This window comes from Sylvia atricapilla, chromosome 3 (genome assembly GCF_009819655.1).
Source record: "Sylvia atricapilla isolate bSylAtr1 chromosome 3, bSylAtr1.pri, whole genome shotgun sequence".
NCBI classification, from domain to species: Eukaryota; Metazoa; Chordata; class Aves; order Passeriformes; family Sylviidae; genus Sylvia; species Sylvia atricapilla.
In genome coordinates this window covers 56801730-56818854 of record NC_089142.1, presented here as the reverse complement: position 1 = coordinate 56818854, position 17125 = coordinate 56801730, and the positions used below count along the sequence as shown (strand labels likewise).

Below are 17125 nucleotides of genomic sequence, written 5' to 3'. Positions count from 1 at the left end.
TAGAACAGTATTGAAGAAAATGACTGACCTCTGCTATGGGGCAGCACAGTTGACAACAGTAAGCCTTAGGCTTGATCTGCATGTTGTGGAGCTAACAGTGCTTATACAGCCAGCTGGGCTTCTGAGGAGATAGTCGTTTGTGAGAATGTGATTGAAGTGTGATGGGAGATCCCTGAGAAGTTTCTAGGGGCCTGTGTGCATGCAGTTCAGTCCAAAGTGCTTTTGGAGTTACACCCTCCACACACTTCACAGACACGAGAGCTCAGTACAGGCTGTGGTTGGTTCACGTATTTGTGTATCCGGGAGAAGTATTTATTGGTGCTGCTGTTGGCGCTGACAATGCTATTGCACACCTCCTCTTGGAAATCCAGCCAATTCAAACAAAGTGCCAGTGCTGCAGAGGCTTAAATGGTTCTTGTTCTGTTTCAGCAGATGACTCTTTAAACTAAATTAAAAATCGTTGCTCAACTTCAACTGTAACACCAGATCATAGTGATCTTCAGACTTCTTTGGTTAACTCAATTCTAATACCTGTTCAATACTTTGACAGTAAAAGGATTTTGTAATAGTGTCTGGAACAACTTGTTTCATCCCCTTTTATGGCAGCATTAGACGAGAGAGGGGATCAGTTAAGGTATGCTAAACTGCTTCTAGCTGAGGTGATGGAGGGCAAAGTGAAAATTGTATTTTCCCTGAGAGGCATTCAGTTCAACATCCAGTTCTGAACCTTGGTAGAACCCCCAGTTTGAAATATATACAAATGTGTATGACATGAGCCTATAAAAATAGGCAGCTAAGGTCAGGGATATTCTTTCTGTGTAGCAGAAAAGACTGCTAATCAGTTGTTTCTGTAGGATAAAAGGGGACTGATTAAACCATGCATTGCCTCACTGTGTTTACCTATTTATATGCATTTCTATCGGTGTCTTCCTTTCTAGTAAGCAGATATGACTGGTGCTTTTGTCATTATCAGCTGGCATAGCAAGCACTTCTAAAAGAAGGAGTACAGTTACTGCATATTAGGACTGGCACATGTTGAGTATTGATGCATATGCAGACTAAGGATTTGGCATCCTGTATCTTCCTGAGTTGCCCAACAAAGCTGTTATATAACAATCTTGCTGTTTACAAGTGCCATTGAGAAACTGTATGCCCTTGTTCTGTGCTGTATCCTGTTTTTCTTAATCTCTTGAATAAACTTCCTAATGTCTACAGATGTAAAATAAAACCAGTCTATTTTTCAAAGCAATATTTTTTCTTACTTAAATAGGGTACCCCTGAATTTGTAACAGCAACAGAATGTGTGCACTATTTTGAATGGAGGACCTTTGTGGCTTGCAAGAAAGACTTGTTTAAACCTGTGAAAGAGGTAATCTATGTACTACCCATGCAGAACTTACTCTTCACATAAATGACTATTTTTCTCTAATTGCCTGTCCCCACCCCAAGCTAATCTGAACAACCTCCATAAATGTATGTTTTTCATACGTATGTAAAGCATAAATGTTGGAAGTTGGTGGAGCTGAGAATTTTAAATAACTCTTGAACTTTTTCTGTACATTGGGTGCTTGTTTATGGTAAAACTCTTCTAAAAGCTGGAGCAAAATAGTCTAACTTTGGATGCCTCCTTATGCCTCCTTTTAATCAGTATGTCTAGCTTTGAGCACCCAGAAGTAAAAAACTTTTCCACATACTTACTGGGCTTCATGCCTGTTCATAACTTCACCCTACTTTTGTTGCATTGTTTGGATGTAATTTTTTTTGTTGTTGCTCTAGGTTCCTTGCTATGTGTTTGATGGAGATCACAAGAAACATGACTTGAATCCTCTCATCCAGATTTCAGGACACTACTTGGTGGATGATTCTGATGATGATTCCTTGTTCATAAATGTCTGCAGGGACATAGGTGTGAATTGTTTCTTGTGTCACCTGTCAGTGTGTACATTTCTTGTTGTGTGGTTCTTTGCTGTTGTCTCCATTAAAGTTGTCCTATGTCCAAAGATCAGTATTTCAAGACTTAGATAATTATTTCAAACTCCCTACCCTCCAAGTATTGAGGTGTGCAGAGATATGCCCCTTCTGGATGCACAAGTACTGTTAGTACAGTTTAAGTCACATTTTCTAAGTGGGAGAGCACAGCTTGTCTTGTATCTGCGTTTGTTTGCTGCCAAGTTGGACGAATATTGTTGTCACAGGGCTTTGTGTGCTCTAAATTTATTCCTTTGGACTCCAGGTTGTTGCCCAGTTCCTGATGAATGTACTGAGGTGCATCTAAAATATTGTTTAGGTCCTTGCTTAAATACTGATGCATAGCTAGCACTTTCCTCTCAGCTGAGAGCTGTGTATATAAGGAATTAAACCAGCAAAATCATGTACTTGAAACTTGCTGAAAAGGTTAATTTAGCTGTATACTCCCACTGCAATTTTTACTCTGCAGTTAAATATGTGTTTTGTGCCCCTGTTACAGGTTTAATGCTTCTAGTTTTAGTGAGAGGTCTATTCTTTTAAACATCTGACTAGTATAAAACTTTCTGCTAGCAACTTTGAATTAGATGGTTAATAAGAAACAAAGGGGATAAAACCTTCCCTGCAAGGAGGGGTTGCTTGGTTTCGGGGGAAGAAAAAAATAAATACTTGGCACGCTTTCAGAAGTGGTTCAAAGCCCTATGTATCCAGAAGCTGTATTAGCAACTAGAAGCAGCTGCTTTGTCAGGAAGGATGAATTTGGTGTCCCCAACTAACGCAGCATAAATTACCACTAGCACTCCAAGATTTGTCTTGTCAGTTTGACATTCTCAGGTAGCATATTTTTAAAACTATTTTTAGAAGAACCAAGAGATAAAATGGCAAGAATCTTCAAGGTAGAGCAGGGCTCAGAAACTTTGTCCTGTAACATCTTTTCTGTGTGCTATAACCAGGAAGATCAAATGAAGAGACCAGAAAGTGCCCTGCTGGCAGTGCTGCTTGCTTGTTACACAATGGTCTGGCATATGATGTTGGCCGTCCAAAGGAGCAGCTGAAGCTTCAAGACGAAGACAGGTATGTGATTTTTGTGGTGATACTTCTGTGGACACTTCAGTCATCTGGCCTGGAAACAGTGCTCTGGGCCGCAGATGAATCTCCTAAAATTTAACATTAATCCCTCTTTAGTGTTGAAGCAATCGCAGAAAACTATTCAAAAATACTGTCAGAGCAGTCTGTCAGGCATTCTGTGGTACTGCCATAATAGATCAAATTTTCTCCTTTGTTGTGAGAGACTCCTTTTTACAGAATTGCAGAACTCTTAGAAGTAAGGGGTGATTTGTGCTCTTGACCCACAAGCAGTAGAGTAAGATTTGGTCCTGTCCGTCTCCTGTCTGAGGCCCACAGGGTAAATGCATTTGGCTCACTGTGGGGTTGTGCACTGCTTTTGGCTCAGTCTACTCCCCAGAAGTACTTTAAAAGTTGAGAATAGGACCAGATGTTGCCTTCTGTGGGTTCGTTTTTTTTCTTTGCATTAATGAGTTCTTAGCAGAAAAAAAAAAGATAAGCAATGCAAGACTTAGTGTTCCTTGTGGTAGTAGAGCTGGAATTACAAGAAACTTTTCTTGATGATACTCTATGTTTACTGCCTTTTGTGTTGTAAGTGTAAAAAAACCAAACCAACAAAATACCCCCCAAATGAATATAAAAAAGAATGAAGCGACCAAAAAGCCCCCTAAAAACCACCTCACCACCAGAATCTCTACCACCAACTAAAGAAAACCGTAAACAGTCAAAAAAAAAAAAACATGTTAAAGCACCACCCAAATGGACTAATGTGGTTCAAGGAACTTAATATGCTGATATTTCTGAGCGTCAGATCATCTGAGCCTGCTCGCCTTGTCTGTAGCATCAATAGCACCCAAGTTGATTTCTGCAGAACTCTTGTTATTTCAGATGCCACCTGAAGAAAACAAGCAGAATAAATTAATATCAGGGAGGATCTGACCTATCTGTGATGAAGTTGAGGGTTTTATTTCAGTTTACAAATGAAGTTGTCAGTCCTTTGTTGCAGGGCTTATCCCCAGTATGAAACAAGCGACTGAGGTGTTCTGTACCAAGGCAGTAGCTTACCTCTGAGGAGGGATAAACTTATTATCATACTGAAGTGCAACTATTAGTTCTCTAGAAAAGTGCTAGGCAAGCGAGCTTGCCCCTGCTGGGATTGAAGAGCTCTTTGGTGCTTCAGGAATATTCACTGTATGTGTTCTATCATGTTAGGGTGGCCTGAGAAGGAGTAAGGTGATTGGATATGTGTGTCCTGAGGTACAGAGAGGCCAGCTAGAGGTGTAGCTTGTCTGAAGCCAGAATGTCACTGCCCTGGGAGCTGTTGTCTTATGCCTGTTAAACTGCATAATGATGCTTAGCTGGAAGCCGTTCTTCCTGTTCTCTCATCCAAGTCATCTTGCTATTTGTCTCTCCCTGTCAGATAATTACTGTGTTTTATTCTCTTACTTCTGTTCACCTGATCTGACCCAGTTGCCTTGCTCCTGTCAATTTGCCGATGAGTTAGTTTTGCTGTTAATTCTGGGGGCAGAATGGGAAGAGTTTGTATGTAGAGAGGTGATAAAGTACAGGAATGTAGCAAAACTTGACTGGGTATTGCTTTAAAAGTTGCAAGAACATTTGCCACGTCTGCTCTCCAGCAGTAGTTTTGAGAGCAAAACTGCAATTATCCTGTGTTCCTGTGATTATCAGCTAAATTCTTGCTACAATATGAGTCACAAGGCATTCAGCATAGTCTTAAGTAGGGTACCAGAAGATACTGTATTAAGTAAACTTGCTGGGACTATTTTAATTTTTTTTTTATTAACTCTAAGGTTAAAGGAATGAGGATCTCCATAAAAGTTGCATTCAGGAGCAAGGGCTACCTTGATATATTCTGCCTGAGTGTCTAGCAAAGAATGAATGTTTCAAGAATATCCTTCTTCTGTACAGTGTGGTGTCTTACTTGTCTTTTTGGTTTGTTGTTTTCTATTTCTAGGCTTGTATTGAGTTATGAGAGAGAATACAAGCAGGATGAAGAAAGGCCAGGCTTCTGCCTAGGCCACAATCCAGCAGTGACAATCACTTTTGTTTGCCCATCAAAGAGGGGAGAAGAGGTAAACATCAATATTTCACTTTGTGTTAACTGGTTGGTCTTTAACTTTTGTGTGCATTATCTTTCATTTTTATTGAGACCTGAAGAGAGCATTCCTGGCTTATAGTTTGTGAAGAGTGTGAGATTCTAGATATACTCCTAAAGTCTTCTAGAACTTAAGAAATAACAAGAACTTGAATAAAATTTCCTCAGGAGTGTGTTGTCTCTTGTGTTGGTGAATTTGGTTGTCCGTTTCCAGGTTCAAGGCCAGAAACAATGTTTGCATTTTAAGTAAGTTACAGGTGAAGTAGTTGTTACTGATCTTAAAGGAATGTGATACTGTTGCTTTAAAGATTATATTTCAAGTAAGTCTACTTATAATTTAACTTCTATTCACTTCCATTTTAGAGTGCAGGTCCCAAACTTACAGCAAAAACAAATTGCCGGTATGAAATTGAGTGGGTCACTGAGTATGCCTGTCACAGGGATTACCTGGAGAGTAAGAACTGTCGTCTGACTAATGAACAACATGATATCTCCATTGACTTAAGTCCTCTTCATCAATTTTCAGGTAAGCTCAGTATTTTTCTTTTTTTGTGGCTTTTACTAGCCAGTTTTGCATTTTCTTATTTACGGACAAAAAAATGTCCTCTGTTGATATTTGGAGCTTCATGTCTGTCGTGATATGTGTTAAAAAACTTTTTTGTTTTTTATTCATTCAGAATATGTTACACCATATTCAGCCAAAGATGACAAAGAGGAGTATTTCTATTACCTGAATGTATGTGGGGAAACCACTGCAGGTAACTGCAAGGACGATACAGGATACATTTCATCTTGCCAAGTAAAACGTTCAAATAACCAGCAAAAAGTGGCAGGAAGATTTGCAAACCAAACCCTAAGGTGTGTAAATGGTCTTTAGCCCTGCTAACTGGTCTCATTGGTCTTTGTTTCCTGCTTTGATGCTTACTTACTTGTCACATAATCAGCAATTGATACAAAATGCAAACTTTTTTGCTCACTTTTTTGTTAGAAAAATCGAAATAGTATACCAGGATAGCATTAGCAAACAGAGGAGCCAGTGAAATTGGCAGAGGCCATTGTCTAAACAGAAAGACTTCCACTGACTTTGTTGTCCCAATTGCCGATTGTGCTGCACTGCCTGTTGACCTCTGTTTTACATGTTCTACATGTAAAGCAGTGTCAGAAGAAGCTGATTCCCAAGTGGCATATAGGGGCAAGAGTTTGCGTGAGATAATTCATGTAGATACAATCTCTGCTTTACAGTCTTTCATTTTATCTGTGACTGGTTTGTTGCAGTGATCTTCCAGGAAGTATGACTTTCTCCTCTTGCAGAAATAGCCACAAAATAAACTAGTGGGAATAGATATCCCACCATACCTAGGGGAGCTTTAGAGCATTCTTTAATCTCTATAGAAGTTAATGAAAAGTGATCAGAAAAATCAGTGGATGCAAGCCTTTGTTGCTGTAGAAATGTCAGTATTGATGGTGCACTAGCATTTGTTTTCCCTTGGAGTGAGACAATTAATAAATGAACCAGAATGTGACTTCTGTTATGTGAGGAGCACTGTGCAATTTTCTGACCACCCATTTCTATCTAAAACTGACTTCTTACTCAGGTACTCTGATGGGGATCTCACTTTAATTTATCCGAATGGGGCTCCCTGTAGTTCCGGCTTTCAGAGAATGACTGTCATAAACTTCGAGTGCAATGAAACAGCAGGTGAGTTTAACAGGCTGTGACAGCTCTGCTCAGGATTTGGCTCCTGTGCTTGCTCGTAGACCTTATGCTGAAATGAGTGCTTGCTTTGAGCTGCAGCTAGGACAAAAAATAAATATTAATGTTACATTGAGCAGTAATTTTGATGGCTGGCAGGTTGTGCTGTGTAGTAGCACTGCTAGTGGAAATTTACACTGATGATTGAGAAGACAGAAGTATAAAAGAGCCTTTTTTTCTTAGCCAATGGTAAAAAAAACCAAACCAAACAGAAACACAAGTCCTCTGCAGCGAAAGGACTTTTTGTCTTCCTTGCTCATAGTCCTTATGTCTCCTTGCCTTTTTCCCCTTCCTCCACTAGAAACCTCATATCTGTCCATCTGTTTTCTGTGTTAAGGTAATGATGGTAGAGGAACTCCAGTATTCACCGGTGAAGTTGACTGCACCTATTTTTTCACTTGGGATACAAAATATGCATGTATTAAAGAGAAAAAAGATCTCCTTTGCAGAGTTACTGATAAGCGAAAGCACTATGACTTGTCACCTCTTATCCGCAGTTCAGGTATGGCAATAGAAACTAGCTTTCAGTTACTTTTACAGTCCTGAGTTTACATGCCATGTCCAGTGCAGTTCTTTAGCTGAATATTAGCCAGCTTTTGTTATTATTAACAATTTAAATTTCTGAGATGCTGGTGTTTGCTTCCCTCATTCTGAACAGACTGAACGCTTTACGAAAGTTGCCATGTCCACGACTGCTGTGGTTGCTGCCATCATAAGTGGTTTTAAGTCACAGATTCACAGTTTGGGTTGGAAGGGACCATTAAAGGTCATCTAGCCTGACTCTTTGTCAAGGGCAGGCACACCTTCCATTAGATCAGTTTGCTCAAAGCCCCATCCAGCCTGACCTTGAACACTTCCAGGGAGGGGGCATCCACCATCTCTCTGGGCAACTTGTGCCAATCAGGATCCACCATGGCTCAGCAGCTTCCACCAAGTGGCTTGTGCTAAGAGGATACCTTTGGACCCATCCAAAAATGGCAGGATGTGGCAGCTATGGCTTCATGGGACAGATGCAGGTGGTGATCTCAGCTGGTAGGGAAATGGAGCTGAAATTGGGGCTTATCTCTGCTGGGGGATGCTCTGAAAGAGAGGTCATCACACAAGTGTGGGGTACTCTATAATAAAAGGCATTTTGGCATGGAGATGCTGAAACAATTTAGCCAGATTACGTGTTCTTAACAACCCTTTATATTTCAGAGTCAGCCCAGAACTGGGAAGCTGTGGACAGTAGCTTTACAGAGGTAGGAAGGAAACATTACTACATCAATGTCTGCCATAAAGTGTGGAAGAAAGGAGGAGCTTTCAGCTGTTCAGATGGTGCTGCTGTTTGCTCTGTAGGTGAGTCAGGGGTTTTTCTTGGTGCTGTTTCTGGAGTTTTTTTGGTTCATTGTTTCTTTAAACCTCTGAAGGCTTGGCACTACCTGTGCAAATGGGGTTGGTTGTCCCGAGTGCCTTAATTTATTTGAGGAAACAGAAGATAGCAGCATGTTTTTCTTGTGATCTCAGAGATGCTTGAAGAAAGAATGGAAGCAGCTTTTTGTAACTAAAGAATTGTAGGCTTTGTAGCATGGTTTGGCAAGGTAAAATCAAACTCCTAATGGTATTCTCTCATTTACTAGATAAGTGGAAAGTCTTAGTATCTAACAGAAGCTTCACTTGTTTTCAGAGAAACAGAAGTTCTGAATTTACTGTCTTTTCAGATAAGCAAAACAACAGTAAGAATCTTGGAGCATTTGTATCTTCTCCAAAAAAGGTTGGAGAAAATATTCAACTTATCTATTCAAATGGAGACAGCTGTCCTTCTAAAGAAAAAGAAAAAATCCAAACAGTCATCACTCTGATATGCAGACCAGGTGAGAACATCCTGTTCATTGATCCAGTTAAAAACTGAAGGTCACTTAATAAGCCCACACATGGGAGCTAAATATTAGCATGTCTTCCATCTCTTTCTGTGCAAAAGCTTGAAGTGTTTGGGGTTTGTTTACTAGGATGATGGCAATGTAATTGCAGGTATTTAGTTCTGTTTACCTTTTATGCAAGTACTCTTTAAAAACTCTTGAAATAAATCTCTTGACAAATTCTTCCAAACATGATTAAAGTATGCCTAAATGTTTAAAACTCCACAAATATCTGGAAGCTATACGAAGCACTTTCTTTCTCTGTATTGTCTTGATTGGAAAGAGTAGTTCTGAACTGAAATCAGATACTTGAGCCTTCTTTTCCAATAAATACGGTTTCTATCTAAACTGCTGGCAGTTTATGAAAGGCGGAAACATTTACACAAGTTAATATTGTTCATGTTGATTATAATAGCCTGCTAGTTAACTACCTCTCAGGAATATAGAAAACCTGCGTTCCTCTACCTCTGAGGAAGTTGAAACTTCCAAGTGTGCTGACTGTTAGGATCAGATTATGCACTATTTGCTAATATAACTATTGCTTTGTAGTAAAGCACTGATTTTGTGTATCAAAGTAGACATTTTTTTCAAATATTATGGTGGTTCTCAGGAGCAGATTGAGCCCTGCACCTTTACCTCTGCGGTAAATTTTTATTTTGGGGAGGAGGATACAAAGATTTTGTGAAAAATAATTTTGGTTCTGTTTTCAAAGAAGTAGTACTTTAACGGTTGTCTTGGTCTGGCTTTGAGAAGAAATTAGTTTCTTAGGTGGATTCCTAGTTCCTGTTGGCAGCCTGGCTATGTCTGTGTGTAACATGTTGCTCTTGTGATACCAGGTGATCTAGAAAGTGCTCCAATCTTGATGGCCGAGCATGAGTGTTCATATGCATTTGACTGGTATACTGCTGCTGCGTGTGTCCTGTCTAAAACTGAAGGAGATGACTGTCAGGTGTCTGATCCTCAGGCAGGTATGTATTTCTGTTCAGCAAATCAAAAGGTCATTAGAGATAAAACTTATGCCATAACAAGTCCTTATGATACTCAAGAGCAAAGTGAGTTCAACTCAATGCTAAGCACTCAGTTTTAAGTACATGTGTATGGAAGATCAGAACAGCATGAGCTTAGTATTAAGCATGAGCTTAATACTCCACCAGTGAATGTAGGAAAATAGATGTAATGTGTATTTTACTGAAGTAAATATCTCTGTATAAGAAACTATGCTTTTACTTTGTTAATTTTGTTTCTGGAACAGTAATTACATAGAAGAAGACTTACTCAGGGGGAGGTGAACTAGCCATGTGACTGACTGAATCAAAACCTGTGAGATATCAGGACAAAATAGAACTGATAAAGTTTATTCTTTTCTGATTAGGCTTTTCTTTTGATTTATCACCTCTGGCCAAGGCAAAAAGTTACTATACAGTTGAGACTACGGAGTACTTATTTTACATAAGTGTCTGTGGCAGTGTGCCTGATGGCAAGTGTCAGACAAAATCGGCAGCTTGCCAAGTAACGCGAAGGTGAGTAACTAATTCTGTTGTCTGTAAGAGAAGCTGCCTTGTTGCATGATGTGGTGTTGTCTGTGTGCAACAATGAACAATTTGCATATAAAGTAATTACTGGGCTACCTGTAACAGGTTCAGGTAATTAGCATATAATTTGAAGTAATTGTACTGCCAGCTGTTTCAAGCCAAATGTGCATATACGTAATCTTACTTACAGCTAATTTTGAGATGGAATGTGCCCCTTGCTCTCCCTTTTTGTTATCCATAGTCTAAGGTTTGTAAGCTCTAGATTAACTGCTGCAGCTGTATTAAGGCAACCTGCAATCCAGAGGTTGAGGGTTAGCTGTATTCTAAGAGCTGGCCTAAAGAATGTGAGCTTGCTGCACTTGGGATGAGTGGGAGCTGCCTTAGGTAGAGGTGAAACCCAGAGCTTGGATGCTGTACCATGTGGCCTCAGGTTGTGCCAGTGGAGGTTTAGATTAGATAGTAGGGAAAGTTTTGTCATGGAAAGGGTTGTCAAGCATTGAAGCAGGCTGCCCAAGGAAGTTGTGGAATTGCCACCCCTGGAAGTGTTCAAAAAATGTGTGGATATGGACTTGAGGACATGGTTCAGTGGTGAAGATTTGGTGGTGGTGCTAAGAGGATGGTTGGACTTGATGATCTGGGAGGTCTTTTCCAACCTTAACAGTTCTGTGATCTCCCTTACTAAATGGGCTGTTGCAGGTGTGGTCCCAGTGTGTGCTGCTACTCTGACAGCATCATTGCTTTTACCTCTTACAAACTATGTATGAGGTACTGTCTGTGCGTTTCAGATTCCAGGTCAGTCTGCTGCCAGAGAGGGGGTATGGTGCAAACACTTGCAGCTGTACATGAACTGGCTCCAGGTTACTCTCTAGCCAAGGACAGTTCACTGCAGATCCTAAAAATGCTCTTCAGAGAAAGATGATCAAGCTAGATCTGATTGAGAGTCAGAGTGAAGAAACATTCCTGAGCCAAAGCTGACACCTAGCAGAGAGCCGTTGGGCAGTGCCAAGTCTTCACTGGCCATATGTAATTGGATGAGGCCAGTTTTGACCCCAAGATGAATGTCTGCACTCGGACTTCTGCTTTGGAGAATGAGAACTTGATGGTATTGTCACCCTTTTAGAGAAGGGAATATTTAAGTTTTCTAAAGAGCTAAGCAATATGTAACTTTCCTTTTGAAAGGAGGATGGACATTTGGACATCTGCAGGTTTTAAGTTTCCTTTTGGCAGTGTTCTTTTTATCTCAGCTCACTGAGGTCTAATCAACCTTTTTAAATTTATGTCCTATTATGGTGTCTTGTATAAACTTATGTGGTTATTATTTGTTTAACTTCTCTTAGAGACAATTATTCTTGCTTTCTGGTCCCTCTCAAAACTCACTTTTTCTTTTCTAGTAAGGATCAGTCTTGGAGTCTTGGACTGCCTAGTTCCAAACTTTCCTATTATGATGGCCTGATTCAGCTGACCTACAAAAATGGTACAGCATACAACAATGAGAATAAAACACAGCGCTCTACACTTATAACTTTCCTGTGCGACCATGGTGCTGGAATAGGTCAGCCTGAATATCAGGTAAGGAGTTCTATATGAAGAAAGGAAGGATCTCCATCCTAAAATATGGACAATATCTACTAGAGAAGTACAAGCAGGGTGTAGAAATATCCACTATCCATAAAGCAGATTTAAAGAAATAGTTATTTCTCTTGGTATATTTGGCTCTTGTTGCAGCCATAAAGCTTTCCTTGACCAGTGAACAGTAAGCTGTTTGCCTGGATCCAGATTCTTATCTCACTTTGCTCTAGTCCCTGGGCCATGTAATTATTAGTGCTTTTGATCATCTTGTATTTCTGGCTGGAAAAAACCAAACTGGCTGAGAAGTAACAAATGGTAGGACTGTGTACACAGCAGACAGCAGTTTAACAGAGCAAGAGCAGGTGTTTTTTTGGCAAGAGCATCTTTGGTGACACAGGGAATGACAATATCTGTAACAGGACAGACCAACACAAATCAGTCTGAAAAGGTATATCCCAAAGGGGAGATAGCAAGCTTCACATGTAAAGGAGTAGCTGTGGGTCACAAAGTTGTCAGTGTGGAAAGCCCCTCTGAGGCTCTATTCTGCTCATTTGTAGAAAGAAGATAACTATACCTACAACTTCAGGTGGTACACTGAACATGCTTGTCCAGAAATTCCTCTCGAATGTCTTGTGACGGATCCTGACACCATGGACCAATACGACTTGTCAAGGTAGGAAAGTGACACATGCAGTGTAACTTAGCTGTTCTAGTTTGGTGTTCTGGTTGAAGTTGGTTTCCTGTGTAGACAGCGCCAGAAGCTTCACCTGTTGTGATGGTCTTGACAGCAAGTATGTTGAAATATTTCTAGTATGTTGACTTCCTCCCAGGATGTAAACTGACTTTTTGGGGTGGTTTTGTTTTACTTACAAAAACACATTAGCTTGTCAACTGTGCTGTATATCCCAGGAATATTCTTTCCAATTGTAGCACTTAAAAATGAAGGGGAAAAGTTAGTTGGGAATGCCTTAGGTTTGCTCTATTTCTTGAGACTGAGAAAGCATAGAGTCTACGAAGAATGTGTGTTCTGAGAGCAGAACTTTCTCCTTCTGCTCAGATTAGCAAAATCAGAGAAGAGAGGTGAAAACTGGTATGCCGTGGATAATTCAAGAGCAGGTGAGCGCAAGAAGTACTACATCAATGTCTGTCGGCCCCTGATTGCTGTCCCGGGATGTGACCGGCGAGCGTCTGTCTGTCAGATGGAATACAGGCCCGTTTCTGTGAGTACCCTTCCCATCCCAGCTCAGAGCTGGTTTGCCACATGAGTGAGGTTAAGACAGCCATGTGAATTCTGACTCCTTGTGCAGAGGGATATTCTGTGTACCATAATGGTTGCATAACCATAGCAAAATGGTAGCGCTCCTGCCCACCTCTTCAAAGACCAAAGCTTTAATTTTTACAAGTGTCATGTTTACCAGTGTCATGTTTGACACTCATGATCTTTTGCCCTGTGTTTCAGAGGCAGACAAACTGCATCTCTTCTGTGTGTATTGCCAGAATCTCAAAGACTGCTAGGAATACACGTTTTTTAAGAACAGGCTGTCCTCCTGGATATTTTGTCTGGCTTTAGATTGAACTGTGGAAAAAAAATTATTTGAAGATTCTTTGTTGTGCCCCTACCCTCCCTGAAGTTTTTTTGGATCTGAGTAGATTAGGCAGATGATGTTGTTTTAATACTAAAAAAAAAAAAAAAAAAAAAAAAAAAAAGTCTGGTGGTGTTAAGGGCTTCTACTTCTGTATTGCCCTGGAGTATTACAATTTATCATGGAAGTGATAACAGCTGACAGGCTGAATCTACCCATTTCCCACTGCCTGACTTCGTTGCTGCTCACAGCTATAGGGAAAGCTGAACTGGAGGCTCATCAAGCCATCCTAATTCCTTCTGTAAAACAGAGAGAACACCATCCCTCTTTACTGTTAAAGGGGATGTGTTAGTGACTGAAGCCAGTAATTGCCACCACAGCAGTTGAGAGATAATTATTACTCCCTGTGCTTGCAATAGCTCTTGTTGTGCAAGGCTGCTTACTTTACATGTAGAAACACTTAAGGGCTTTATTACTTCACTGCTTGAGATAGTGGAGTAAAAAAGTGGGTACATTGGGTCAATCTAAATACAGAGTTGTTAAAAAATTATTGAAGGGCAGAAGTCTTAGGACAGTTATTTTGGAGGTGTATTCTGCAGTTTGTTGCTGCTATTGACTTAAAGTAGTTTCTTAAAGCTAGGAAACACCACTTATGTTGAAGTGACGATGACTTCAGACTTTGGTAGTAGCACCTACTGTCTAGTGCTCAGTTTCTGTTAGTGATTTTTTTAGCCTTTACTAAGTGTGGCAGATCACTGAAGTCAATGTTGAAAACACCTGGAGGCTTCCCCATACTGTTTTAAATAGCTCTGCAATAAATTCTACCTACTGCAGAAGACATTTATCTCCCTAAATTGCCAAGCTGTGTAGCCTGGGAGATGCAGATGGGTGTTTTAAAGGTACTACAAGTACCTTATTGTACTAAAAACAAAGACAACAAAAATGAAACCATACCTAGTTGTTGAGGCTGTCTGTTAAACTTGACTGCAGAATGTGAGACATATGTAGAGGTGTCTCTATACCTTTATCTTCAAAACTCTTAAACTGTGTACAGGACTACTGTAGTAGGTCTCTTCTTTTTGGTTGTATCTATTTTTTTAAGAAGTTGTTAACATACTTTTCTTTATTTCTAGGCTTCTTATTCTGAAGTCACTTCTATTAGTAATCTTGGTGTTGCCAGCAAAGAACTAGTGATTGAAAGACCTGGACATGTTTCTCTAACCTATGCAAATGGCTCTGTGTGCATCAATGCTGATGGAAAGACAACTACGTACACCACCACCATCCACTTTGTCTGTTCCAGAGGCACTCTTGTAAGGACAAATGATCTTCCAGCTGTTATTTCTTCATAGTAGTTTCTTCATAGTGGGTTTCTCATCCTGTAACATGAAACCACATGAAGATGTGTAGTGTATAGCAGATCTGTGGCAAGGGAGACTTCTTGAGGGTTTAAAATAGAGATGTAAAAACAGAGCTGATTTAGATGCTAGAGAAGCATGTGTCTGAGTATTTTATCATAAACAAGAACTAGATAAAAACTAACAGCCTTGATGTACAATTATATTTCAGACTAGTCTAATTAGCATGAAAAATATGTGAATGCTTAAAACTGCAGACATTGTGGGCACTCAAGTGGAAAAATATTGTAATATGTATTCTCAGTGTTAGGTTCTGCATTCTCGGTAGATTTTTGATTCTAGAATTCTTACTTCTATAGAGCTTTTGGGTATACAACTCCACATACTGAAGTTAAGACTGAAGGAATTATTAGACTTAGCTTGCGTAGACTTTTTCTTCCTGGTTTTGTGAATCTGCAGGTCTTATTCTCCCCTCACCCACATGATCTTTAGCCCAAGAGGTGTGGTGAAAAATCTGTGACATGGAGCAGTTATGAACTGCTTTGCTTTTGTCTGAAAACACTGACATGAAGTGTTTATAATTAATATTCCTGTTACCTTGTTACATCACCTAACAGACTTCCGTTGCTTTACTTTTGCTTTTTTTTTTTTTAAATTATGAACTGTGTATTATACCCCAAAACTCCTCAAAGCTTAGACTGAGAAAAGATCTAGTTATGCATGTCTAGATTAAATATTGAATTTAATCTGTATACTTGGGTGTCAGATTCAGTTCTTGGCTAATGCTTGGTGACATGCTAAGTGTTTAACTAGACAGTTTCCAGTGATGACTTTCAAAATAAATTGGGGTGGGAATTGTGTGCCTTTGTAGTGAAGTCTTTTAGAAGAACCTGACAGTTTCTCATAAGGTGGAATCTCAAACATGACAAAGTGTTAGCTGTTGCACTTACTCTGGTCTTCCTCTGCAATCTGTTTCCAGAGTAGCAGCCCACGGTTTATAGCTATTCTGGATTGTGTGGCCACTTTCTTATGGGAAACTGAGGCTGCGTGCCCAATCAAGGAAACAAAAGATGATTCTCAGGTGAGAAAGGAGCATGTAATTTGTAGTCTCAATGTACAGTGGTTTTTTCTAGCACTCTTGGTTGCTGTTGCTCTTAAAAATAACTAAAGTGAATTCTTAAGTTGATCATGGTGTAGTTTTGTAATATCTTATTGCGTTATTTTGAAGTATTTCTGGAATGTCTACCTTCTGATCAAAGTGTTCAGGTCACACTTTCTCTCTGAACAGTTTACTTGCTCTTGAATGCTTCATTTAATGTTTCATTCCCTTTCTGTGCTGCTAGTGAAATTGAGTTTGTAGGTAAGGATATGTATTGTCCTTGTTTTGTGCAGATCATCAGATGAGACTTCTTTTTTCACACTAAACCCTGAGATTAGCTCAGTTGGCTGGAGCATGGTGCTAATAACACCAAGATTGAGGGTTTGATCTTTCTTCGATCCCCGTATGAGTCATACATTAAAGAATTGGACTCGGTGATCCTTGTGGGTGCCTTCTAATGCAGAATATTCTGTGAAGTTGACTCAGTTGCTTCTACTTTACAGGTCTCAACATAAACATATTAGTGTGAAGACAACCCTCAGTTAAAATTTCTTTGCTCTTTGCTAATATGATAAATGCCATCTGTTACATTCCACTTCGATATGTCGGTGTGGCTGATGTCAGTGGACAAAAAGAATTGAACAAATGTATAAAAGAAATGAAGGAAGCTACTATCAGAGCTGTTTTCTGGTGTTCTGGTATACAGGCTAGGAATACATCTAAATCACTACTTTGGCTCTTGAAACAAGTTAGAGGTAAAATCTGAACAGAAGTGCAGAAGGAGAAAATAATTTTGTTGTATTTTTTTTTTCCAGTCCTGCTCTGTGCGAGATCCAAATACTGGCTTTCTGTTCAACCTGCAGCCATTAGCTTCTGAGCAAGGCTATACAGTTACTGGCAATGGGAAGACTTTCTCGGTAAGGATTTTGACTGTACAATCTGTTTATGAGTGCTGTTGTTGTATTTTTCTTTTTGTCTTGCTTAGTGATCTAGTGGCGCTTTCACTCAGTCCTCTTAGGAAGTATGAGTTGGCAGGAAAGCACTGTGGTTGAGGGAAGGAATGAAAAATAACTTCATTCTTCTTAGATGGTCTTAAAAGCATTAAACTTCTGGTTCTTGGTGAACATAATGTAGCCACATTTTTGAGGCTGCCTTTTTGAGATGATTTTCCCCTTTTGAACTCTGTT

The 17125-nt window shown here is 39.8% G+C and overlaps 1 protein-coding gene across 1 annotated transcript in view; it reads left to right on the top strand.

Annotated features, from left to right (window-relative positions):
* The window catches only part of IGF2R (insulin like growth factor 2 receptor), a 56922-nt gene that overhangs the window by 13751 nt on the left and 26046 nt on the right, over positions 1-17125 (top strand). The window contains exons 4-21 of the mRNA XM_066315441.1: positions 1271-1369; positions 1777-1906; positions 2919-3039; positions 5006-5123; positions 5510-5672; positions 5824-6004; positions 6742-6845; positions 7237-7401; positions 8097-8237; positions 8600-8752; positions 9634-9765; positions 10170-10317; positions 11721-11898; positions 12456-12571; positions 12956-13118; positions 14615-14794; positions 15819-15920; positions 16754-16855. Of these exons, the coding sequence (XP_066171538.1) occupies positions 1271-1369; positions 1777-1906; positions 2919-3039; positions 5006-5123; positions 5510-5672; positions 5824-6004; positions 6742-6845; positions 7237-7401; positions 8097-8237; positions 8600-8752; positions 9634-9765; positions 10170-10317; positions 11721-11898; positions 12456-12571; positions 12956-13118; positions 14615-14794; positions 15819-15920; positions 16754-16855 (2496 nt within the window). The remainder of the gene's footprint in view (positions 1-1270; positions 1370-1776; positions 1907-2918; positions 3040-5005; positions 5124-5509; positions 5673-5823; positions 6005-6741; positions 6846-7236; positions 7402-8096; positions 8238-8599; positions 8753-9633; positions 9766-10169; positions 10318-11720; positions 11899-12455; positions 12572-12955; positions 13119-14614; positions 14795-15818; positions 15921-16753; positions 16856-17125) is intronic.